Here is an 11,281-nt window from a genome sequence, read left to right on the forward strand (position 1 = left end):
AGATAAAAATAAACCTCTTCTCATTAACAAAAAAAAAAAAAAAAAAAAAAAAGGTATCTGTTCTTCGTGTTTTCTAGCCAAAATTTTTGTTTCATCCCTACCATAGCCACTACTTTCTCACACGAAAATGAGTATGTCTTAGAGCACAGAACCAATTTTGCACATTTCAAACACATTTAACTACTTTCATGAAGGTGTAAACACCTGTGCGAGTGAAGAAAAGGACACTCTTTGCAGTTAAAAAAGAAATACAACGAAATAAATTGCCTTCCCAACCCATGTTTTATATGACAAAACAATTCTATAACCTCAACAGGAGCCTGCCTATTTTATTTTCACTTTTATAACCCTGAAATGATATATCCATAAAATTCTACTTCCAATCAAGACAGAGAAAAAGAACTCTGCCACACAGAATTGTCTAGGCAAACTTCTGTGAGAGGTGGAGGATGAAGAGAAAGCTGCAGGAGGAACATGGTGCTTTAGGAAAGGAACTGTTCATCTGCCTGCTACTGCACATGGCTATATCGCTTGGTGGGGGGGGTCCCTTTCTTTAGCCTAAGGATTTTCTGCTGCTCTCTTCTGCCCTAGAGAACCCATTTGGCACAACACACTGACCTCTGTCTCTCCCAGAGGGATCAGATAGAAGCAGCACACAATCAGAGTCAATACTAATTAGCAAAATGTAAACATTTCATTAGATCAACGCTTCCCTGAATTTTAAAGCAACAAACTGCTATTCAGCCACATTTTTTTATCAAATTTTCTATGGAAATACCTGTTGAAAACACTGTTTTAGCCATCTCCATCAGCCAGCTGAAGACTTTATATCGTTTATGTGTTTTATCAAGAATTAAAACTTATATTTTCAAAAGCACTCACTCATTGTGTATGCCTAGACTATTTTGGACATTTTCTGCATATGCGCCAACATCTTTAACCATTCCATATCTCAAGCTTTTATGTTGCTTTTGTTAACATTTTTGTTTGGTTTAAAATTTTAGAGGAAATTTAGCAAATTCTGCAAATGAAGCTTATCCAAGCCCTCATTCTTTGCAGTCATATGTGAAACCGGATGTGAAATGTCTCTGAATAGGAAAGCAAGTAAAACTCTTGTAAGGTACCACAAACTCCTCCATACGCTTCAGGTTTAGGCAACGGGACACTTTCTCACTCACTGCTAAAATATGTGTGTTCATAGGAGGTTTTCTATAGTCATATCCAAGTAGGTGTGACAGCATGTTTTCACTGGGGGCTGTGTGTTCCTTCTTCCACCATCGCATGCAATGGTCTCATCAGTTAGTAACTGAGACTGGTTAAAAGGCTTCTAAAATAAAGACTTTGCCAGACATAGGTGAACATTGACATGTGTCAGACTCCTGAAGGCAAGTGGGAATGTGACAGTCTGGGAAATAGTCAGGGCTGGATCTGGGGTAAAGTAACTGGAGCCCCTAAAGTTGAGCATTTTGTGTTCAACTCGAACATGCTATGGTGACCAAGGGTAGATTAACCAGAGTTTTCACAGATCCAACTCTCTGGCTTGCCTGACCGCCCCCATTCACCCCATCTGCTTCTACATGGATCCTGTGAGATTAGTGTGAGGCAGAGAAGATGCCCCAGGGCCTTTTCTTGAGGAACCCGGCTGTTGCCCACCAGGAAGCCTGGCAGCTGGAAGGAGGCTGCCTACAGCTTTGTGGCTGGGCAGAGCCAGATTTCAGGACATTCTGGCCTCCAGACAAGACCTGAGAAGAACCACTTCATGTCCTGAACACCCTTTTGTGTGTTTGTCAACATTATACCTGTTCTTTTCTTTGGCTGTGCCCCACAGGATGCTCTACACATCTTACAGAAGTACAGAGAGTTTTGCACCTATTTACAGGAGGCCTCAGCCCAGTAGAAACAGGTGGGGAGGACTCAGCATCTACCAAGACGAGTCAAAGTCACTTCAGAAAAATTACTGACAGTTCTGTCTTGTTCCCAATTTTCTCCCTTTTCAGTTTAACACGTTTTCTTGCTGGTCTTAATTAACACTATGTTTGAACCATGGATGAGGATCCTGCCAGCTTGAACATGGTTATATAACGTAGGTGTTTCAAGACTGTAATTGCAACTAAATTTATTTTTATAATACTAAATCAAAAGAGAGGTATTACAAGGATTTAATTTTATTTTAAACCAGATCCTTTAAACACTGTTGCTGTAACACATAATCTATTATCAGAAAAAGTCTTGCCTTTTCAGTCCTTAGAAATTGTCTACTATAATGAGAATTTAAATTATCCTAAAATAAATGCCGATTTGCTAGTCAAACACTGCCTCCTCACAAACCGCACTATGACCAATGAGGCAGCTTTAGAGTAACTTAAAAGAAATTGAACACTGATATCTGTGTAACATTAAATTGCTCTTTTAAACAGAGCAAGTCACATCAATAGATATGCAAATGCATGCAGAGCCTGGTCCGTCTCCCAGCTCTCAGTCAGCCAGGTCTGGGGATGTAACTGGGTCAGTGAGAACAAAAGTCTTCTAGGTACTCATCTAGCAAAGACTTTCACTGGCATCTTGCTCCACAGAACACACAAGTTCCCTGGCAAGAATCTTGAAGAGAAAAAAGGACCTGATATTTTTTCTTTTTTTTTTTTTTTTTTTAATAAACAAGCAAATAAACAGTAGAACATATGACCAATAAATCCCAAATATTTAAACAACTAATGGCACCACTGGATACCTTCCTAATAGCACAAGATTAAATAATTCTGATCTCACATCCCCTTGAAGCCATCTGTGAACTACATTAGAACCAAAGATACATCATAGCTGTTCATCAAGACAAATAGACAGATTTCAGGATCTTCAGGAAACTTTAATTTCATCAGATCACAATTTTGATTGCTGAACTTACTCCTAATCAGATTTTGTCTGTATCTTCTTATCCTTTTGTAGAAGAAAAATACCATATAAGAAGACCCATTTTGTCAAGAACTGGTTTCATAAAATACAATTTACTATCAACCAATTTAGTCAAACAAGCCCTTCTCTACACAGGAGTTCCGCAAAACACAACTCTACTCTCACACTCTTTCTCTTTTTCTTCCTGTATTCCTCTGTATTTTTAAACTGTTACAATTTCAAGATGATCTAGGAATAAACTACAGCAATTAAAGGGACTATTTAGTTTACAGTATACTATTTAATTATAATTTTCTTATTACCTAAAGCTATTCTGGGATAGAACAATTTTTTTAAGAGTAATTCTATAAAGAATGTCATAGATCTTAAGTTCTATCAAGTATTACACTCTATTAAGAAAAAGACAGGCTTTCACCTCAATAATGACAACATGTCCTCTATCTCCACTTTTGTTCCACAGCATCTGTACAGACATATTGAGGAGGATATGCAGTAGTCTAGAGTCAGAAGAATAGGTCCTTTTTCAACATCCCTGGTGCTCAGCATTTTTCCTTCCACAAATTTTACAGCTGCTGTTATCCTGGGAACTATTGCCACTATCTGCTTTATGGATACTCACCAAAATCTGACCACAGGGTGGAAAAGTCACAAGCCCTTCCAGGTGATGGATCAATGGTGGAACGTGATAATCTCTTTATAGGAAAAGGGTAGATTGAGCCTCCTGTCGATATTGGTGGGATTCTCTGCATTTGTGCTTCTCCACTCAAAGTGCTTGACTGCAGTTTCTTTCTTTTTTTCAAGTCCAAGTAAATATTAACTCTCCCCTTTATCCAGTCTACTGTCAGCTCAAGGAGAAAACTGACAAGAGATAAGTATAAAATACTTATCCTTACATCAATAGCAAGAAAAGGGCCAGAGTTTTGTTTTTCCCCTTCATAGGAATTATCAGAAAGGTCCTGGTACAGAAAGAATGCTTTCTTAGTAATATTTTCCACAACAAACACAGCTCTTCTTCTCCCCCTTTCAAAAAACAATAAAGAAATTGGATTCAATCCAATCCCTTCAGTCAAGCCTCAGTTGCTTCATCATGCTACCAGTTCCTGCTAGTGACAATGACGGAGTGACACCTACTACAAGATGATTTTCTGCTATTCTGACACTTTCAATTCTACTTTAATTACTTTTTGGTTCTTTAATCAGTGTAAGAATCTGTACTGCAAGAACATTTCATGTCCAGGCAACTACATTAAAGGGAAACAAATATGCGCATGCTACTGTCCGAGTTTTAATTTCTCTTTTTAATCACTGTTCTTACTTTTTACTTACTGTTGATTTATATTCACTCTTTATGACAGTTTCTCAAAGTGATATATAACCTGACTGAGTTTAAATCATTTAGTTCATAAGTTCAATTGGCACAAGCACATATCACACTTATTCGGCTCAACTGTTATAATTCATTTACAGGAACATAACTCATAGTATCTTAAATAAAATAACCAATTATTCTAGTCCCATCTACCCTTTCAAATCAAGTTTATCTATGCAAACATAAAAGGAAATGTACTTCTTAAAACAGGCTAATTTACCTGAACTTGTACCTCTTTTCCACCCCTTGTTCTTACATTAATACCAAAATGGCTCCACATCTTTAGCATAAATTAGTAACTTAGAATGATATACCAAACAAAACCCCTCATCCACTTAATTTGAACAAAACCCACGAAGGGTATGTCTGTTCTAGCTGATAAGCACAGATGAAAGCCAGTCTTGAGGCCACAACTCACTCTGGTTCAGAGTCCCCACTGAGCCCAGGCAGAAACCACGGCTGAGCTCCAGACACCAGCAGTGCCTGAGGTTTATATCCTCCCAAATCTGTGTTCACATCTGCCACACGGACTGGGCCAAGGGAGATACATGCTTGTGTTCATTCTTCCTTGTCACAGCAGGGACAGCCTGGACCCAACTCACTAATAAACTGAAGTCTTCACCTCAGTGTAAATGTAGCAGATGTGAGTAGCTTTAGACCCCATATTGTCCTAAGAAAAAGCAGTTAGAACAGTTCATACATATAGGTAGCCAGTGATAGTAAGTTTGGAGGATCCCTGCTACAGGATCTGGAGGAGAGACATGAAATTTTTTAAGAAAGTACTGAAAACGAATGCACTGTATATCTGCATTTAAACCGGATCTCACATTGCTCATCTCACTCACCCTCTGTGCTCTTCCCAATTCTTCGTCCTCTAAAACTCTGCTCACATGAGGGAAAAAGGCATGCTTTGAAAACAACAGCATATGGTGTGACCGGTGACTGACACCCATGTCCATCCCCTCTGAGTTGTTCCCCCTCTTATCTTTTCTCATAGTGCTTCCTTACTCTTATCTGTAAACCTTGCACTCTCATCCCTCTTCAGGACCCGCTCTTGTTGTCCAACCTTCAGATGCCTTTGCCCTACTGATGATGTCTACCCCTCCCTTCTCATCCTACCACATTTTAAAGTATTGAAATACGTGAATTTTGTTTATGTTTGTTGTACTCTTGGCTTACCGTGTTCTCATCTTCCCTTCTCTCTTTTTTCTAGTGTTTCCACAGCATATTGAAAGTTGAGATAATGCTGAAGGATGATTTAACTATACCTTTCTCTGCTGCTCTTGCTAAAAATTTGCAAGCTTTTTGACAGCATGTACTTCCATGCTCAATAAACATCTCATCATAGATTCAGCCATCACCCTGTCACAGGACAGATACTTTGTCCCTCTGTTCCCTTCCCTCTCCTTAATCTTTAATTTCCATCTACTTCTATCTACAATCTCAGATATGTTGACTGTGCATTCATACACCTCAGAAGAGGAATTTTGTAAAAGAGGCATCCTTAATTTTTCCTTGACCTCATTCAATCCTCAGTAAGCTACTCTGACACAACTTTATCTTTACCCAATTCATTCAAAGAGAACTTAAAAAAAAAGGGCACAGCATATAGCCTGTGAGACTCATAGGTGGTGCACAGAATTGTCCCAAACAAGCCTATTTTATCAAATGAAGGAACAGCGCACTGAAAGGCTTATCCACAGAAACATAACCCTGTTTATTAAAATCCCGGGGGTACAGACCCAAACCAAGGCACTGAGCAATGATATCTTTCATTGAGTCTGTGTACCTTCCACCAAAATCCATGGCATCTGGTCACTTATGATCAAACCCCTGTGGCTGCCACACATGTGTGACCAGAGCGTATCCCACACTGGATATTCAACCAGACCGAAACTGAAACTGAAGATGCCCACGTGCAGTGCGTGTCTCTGGAGAGTACCATCGAATTAGGAGCTCATGAACTAGCTATGTGTTGTACTTACCTTTACACATGGGATGTTCAATAACTCCCCGTAGTTCACAACTATCTCACAGCCTGAGCAGAGCAGCAAGCATCATGCCACCTGGCTCATGGACAGCAGGCGAGTACCAGAAATGTTACAGAACAAGACTACAGGCAATGCTGGGAGTAATATAATATCTCCAAAAAAATCAACCTAAGACTCTCTTTTCCAGAAAGAAACTCCAATTTATTTTTTTTTTACTCTGCTGTGGGTAAAATGGGCCTATTTCATTTCCCTAGCTTAGCAGGGGAAAGACTGGCAGATGACCAAACATATACAAGTCCACATTGTCAATTAACTCCAGATATATCTTAATTCTCAGTTTCCTTCTCTAATCACTTGATTGTGTGTTCTTCCCTTGGCCAGGGATGATGCAATTATATCATCATTTAACAAATGGCCAAGCTGCAATGCATTTGCCAAAGGAGCACAATCAAGGCTGAAAAAGCTATCTTAATTTTCATGTTGCCTGCCTGTGTCCTCCACCTTGCAATGTTCTTTTGCTACAGCAAACTCTTTATTAAGCAGCATATTCTGTAGCAACAAAAGAGCATTTCTGAAAAGAATTACAAAAAAATACAGGTAGCTACATCATCTAGTGATGACAAAATGTTACAAGCCCAAGAAGCCTTTCAAGTAGTGTAAAAAACTATTCAGGGCAGCAGGTCAAACTGATGCACATATAAAAATGATAAAACAACAAAGGAAAGGAAAACAATTTTTCTTCTCTGAGTATGGAAAGTAATTTAGAGAGACCAGACATTTGAAGAAGTAGTAGTAGTGTTCTTTATAAACAGCAATGTCCATGGTAGCAGTCCACAGAGAAAGGTGCTAATGTCGACATCTGGTCCCACGTGAACCTACAGGAAACTCATCTTTTTCAAGGAGTAGCTTCTCCAGTAAAAGTTAATGAAGCTATGCAAAGGTAAGTGAGGGGAAAATCTGACCCAGATATTGTGTGTTGATGTTAGTTCTTTCAAAATTAAAGTTGATAACTGAAACCCAGCAGTTTTGCACAAAACAGTTAACACATGGCAGAATCTGACTACTGCATTTTAAATGAAATTTTCCTTTCATATTTTTGTAGTTACACTAAAAACAGTGCCTACCACAAGAATGTATATAGCACATATATTTGCTTCTGCCTATTTTTGGTAGAACTAAATAATTCTGAATGGCTTCGATACAGCATTTGGTTTTCTAATTCCAAGTTGGAAAGCTCTCTTTCTGTGGTGGTTTCTAAATAATGGTATCCCTGTGTTGCACATCATCTTAGAAACTTCCTCACATATTTCACCAGCCTCCCATACTTAATCTCACTGATTTATGCACATGCCATAGTCTAATGACCCACATGTCTCTGACGGGTAAGCCGCTAACGCCAGTGACACATTAACCTATTAACCCCTCTTTAAAAATAACCATCATATTCATACAAATAGAATGAAAAGTCAGGCAGTAGCAAAACAGTAGGACTGTGGTATCACACAGTAAACAGTATATATCTAAACTGGGTAAAAGGAAGAAAAAAGGAGCATATCAAGAGCGTATGGCAGATTTATTATATTGCAAAAATCATTTCGTCACAGTTTGCTGGTCCGTGAATTTGATTGCCCGCTTTAGCAGCATTATCCATATTGTAAAATGTAATTGGGAGGAAGATCACTCTTCCGTTCACTCATTTCTTGAAATCTGTTGGACAATTTGGGAACCTCATCCTGCCAGGTACTGGGAGTTCCTTCTAATGTGGAAATTGCCTTCCAATCCCACTGAAGACAATGGGAGCAGGGCGCTCTGCAAACAGGGCGAGAAACCTTCATCACCTTGGAGAAGGCACTTTGCACAGCTCTCGCTGGCGATCCGTGGAGAGGAATAAACCTATCATTTTAAAAAGCAGCAGGAGGCATACACAGCCATTTTTTGGAGGAAAAAAAATAAATTCCCTTTCATAGATAGTAGTTTTAGAAGAAAAACGAGTCTTTCGGAAAAACTGTAAACTTTACATTGTGTGTATTTACTTAGTTCTACTTTAAAACCACCATATCCCTCAAGAGCTAAGAAAACGTGCTGCTGTCATGCCGAACCAATTCATGCACACTGCAACCTTACAATACCAGTATATACATAATATATATAAGCATATTATGCATATGTCAAACAAACAAAGCAGGAGAAAAAAACAAACACCGAAACTAAAAAGCTTATTCTGAGCACATCAGGGTATTTTGCTGCCTACACCTCATCCAGAGTGAATCTACTCAACAGCCGGCAGAAGGACGGACGGAGAGGCTACCCCGGGTTTGGTGGGCACACAGCAAGAGTGAGACCCGAGAAACAGCCCGTGTGAGCGCCGTCCGGGGTTTGCGCTCACAGCTGCCGCCGGGCTCGCACTCTCCGCCTGCGGCAGGATGGGGACGGAGCCGGGGCCGGGGCCGGGCTGGCGGGGAGGAGGACGGGGAGGAGGGGGTGCGCTGCGGGCAGCCCCCGGTGCGGCCGGCGCGCACCTGCCGGCACCGCGGCGGGGAGCAGCGGGGAACAACAAAAGCCAAGAGGCGGCAGCAAAACCCTTTCCTTCAGTGGGCAGAGGACGGAGAGGATGCTCCCCCCGCCCCGGAGAGGGGCATCCCCCCCGCCGGCCGGGGAGCCGGCCCGCCGCACCCGGGGCCGGGGCGGGCGCCGCTTCTTTGTTTTCCGCCGCCCACAGCGCCGGGCCGGGCCGGGCCGGGCGGAGCGGGGGGGGCCGCGCTCAGCCCTCTCTCCACGTGCACGCGTGGGCTGCCCGCAGGGATGGGCGCGGGGCGGGAGCCGGCGGGGCATTACCTGAGCAGTTGATGCCTTTCCCCTTGCCGCCGCCCTGGCACTCGGAGCCGGGCAGGGGATGGGAGGCGCGGCCGGCGGGCAGGGCGGAGAGGGCGAGCACCAGGAGGGCCGAGGTGTAGCACAGCGCCAGCGGGGGTCCCGCCCGCAGGAGCGGCCGGGCGGCGGCCAGGCTCTCTCCAAGCATGGCGAGGGGCGGCCGAGGAGCAGCGCCGGAGGCAGCGGGATGGCGGTGGCAGGCCCGCAGCATCAACCGGAGCCCGCGGCGCCGCCCGGGCGGGACCCTCCTTTCTCCGCCGCGTCGGAGCGCACCTTCAGCATCCCCGCCGCAGCGGCCGCACGGACTCGCTGCCGCCGCCGCCGCCCGAGCACGGGCAGGGCTGTTCCCGGCGGTGGGGCTGGGGGCTCCGCGCCTGTCCGCAGGCGCTGCCGCCTCGCCCCGGCCGCGCTCCTTTGTGCGCGGCGCCCGGCAGCGCCGCCGCTCCGCCTGCAACAAAGGGAGCGGAGCCGAGAGGCTGCTGCTTCTGCTGCTGCCGCCGCCGCCGCCGCGGAGGGGGAGGAGGAGGAGGAGGAGGAGGAGGAGGGAGAGAAGGGGGAGGAAGCACACGTGATGGCAGCCCCCTCCCCCGGGACCGGAGGGTTGGTGAGGGGCTTCTCCTGGCTCGGCGGGCAGGGCGAGCAGCGCCCGCCTTCACGGCGGGGCCGCCCCCGCGGGGAGCGGCCGGGGGGTCCCGGGGCGGCGCCGGGTTGGGCCGGGCTAGGGGTGGGCGCAGGACACTGGCGTGCGGGGACAGCACTGATGGGTGAATGAAGCAGAGAGGGTCCCCAGGGGCGTCGAGGAAGGAGGGCCGCTGGCACAGCGTTTGTCACTGTCCGGGATGGTTTATTTATTATTCACTAATAAGCCAGAGTGAGTGGGGTTGGGGAGGAAAAGAAAGGGACCATCTCTGCTATTGCTGAATTGTAAGGGATGTGTTTAATGCTTACTGAATGGAAGCCCCGCATGTGTAGCGGGAGCATTTGTACCGATGCAAGTAAATAAATATCTTTACGGTGAAGGCAGTGACTTTTGTAACATGGTGCTGTTACTGTTTAGGGGTTTTCCAGTCCTTTACATGGAGACCCTTCAGAGGTGAGAAGCACTGCACAGTTACAGGGTGCCAGGCACGTGTCTTGAGTGCAGACCCCCAGTACGTATCTGTGTGGCTGAAAGCGTTGTGTAAATTGACAGCACAGTGACCATTTTTACACAGGGAAAACACAGGGCAATGCTTTACATTCAACGAGATTTTTTCCTCTCTCAGTTGTCAATTTCACATGAGTTTTTTAATCCACTGTACAAACCATTTATTTTTCAGGAACAAGAACTGCCTGCTTCCTTGGTCTCTCCGCTGGTGTGTGCCACTGATGGGCTATAAGGTATAGAGCTTGTGTGAGGAGACCTGGCTTGCACTAAGGTATAGCACTTGTGTGAGGAGACATTTGAGTAGTTTGTTAACCAGAGCAATCAAGAGTAAGGCCATAAATCCAGCAGTAAGCTTTGGGAAGGCACAGTGGTCAGACACATAAAGTCAGACTGTTGCCTTTTTAAATACGGCAGTGAAGAGGTAAGTCCTGTATAACTAAGACTGAGCAATTTCCTTTTGGCATAGGGGGTTCAATACTGGCTGCTTCTGCCAAGTAAATGTTGTTCTGTAAATACGTGCTGATGCTAGATGTCAGAAGAGCTCTGTTCCTTCAGTAAGATGGGGCACATTAACTTGTATGGTGCTGGTTCTGCAGAAACTGGGCTGCTGAGGTACACTGGCCAGGATATTCGAAGGTCTGCATACTACTGTCTGGTCTGCTAAGCAGCTAAACCTTTAGGGTGGCACAGGGACTGGCACAGATCTTGTGATCTGAAGATAGTACTTTGCTGTTGTAGGAGCAAATGCTCCATATAACTCTTTCCATAAACACAGCTGGATCCATCTTAAACTAAATATGCTGTTTCCTGTACTTGCTGAAGGACTAGACCAGCACTGCCCTAGTCACTACGTTAGAAAACTCCTTCTAACACCCAGCCCAAACACATTGACAACCAGTTCATACCCATTTGTCCCTTTGACATCCAGTGTTTCAGTTAGGCATTTCTCTTTCCGTTGCATTTAAATCTGTAATATATTTGTAGGCGGTAGTC

At 44.3% G+C, this 11,281-nt stretch overlaps 1 protein-coding gene across 1 annotated transcript in view; it reads right to left on the bottom strand.

Moving 5' to 3' along the window:
- The window catches only part of TMEFF1 (transmembrane protein with EGF like and two follistatin like domains 1), a 116,987-nt gene extending 107,343 nt beyond the window's left edge, over positions 1-9,644 (bottom strand). The window contains exon 1 of the mRNA XM_027886856.1: positions 9,106-9,644. Within this exon, the coding sequence (XP_027742657.1) occupies positions 9,106-9,352 (247 nt within the window). The 5' untranslated portion in view covers positions 9,353-9,644. The remainder of the gene's footprint in view (positions 1-9,105) is intronic.
- Between the last annotated feature and the right edge of the window lie 1,637 nt (positions 9,645-11,281).

This window comes from Empidonax traillii, unplaced genomic scaffold (genome assembly GCF_003031625.1).
Source record: "Empidonax traillii isolate 1590-97213 ecotype Southwest subspecies unplaced genomic scaffold, ASM303162v1 scaffold196:size3368384, whole genome shotgun sequence".
In the NCBI taxonomy this organism is placed as follows: domain Eukaryota; kingdom Metazoa; phylum Chordata; class Aves; order Passeriformes; family Tyrannidae; genus Empidonax; species Empidonax traillii.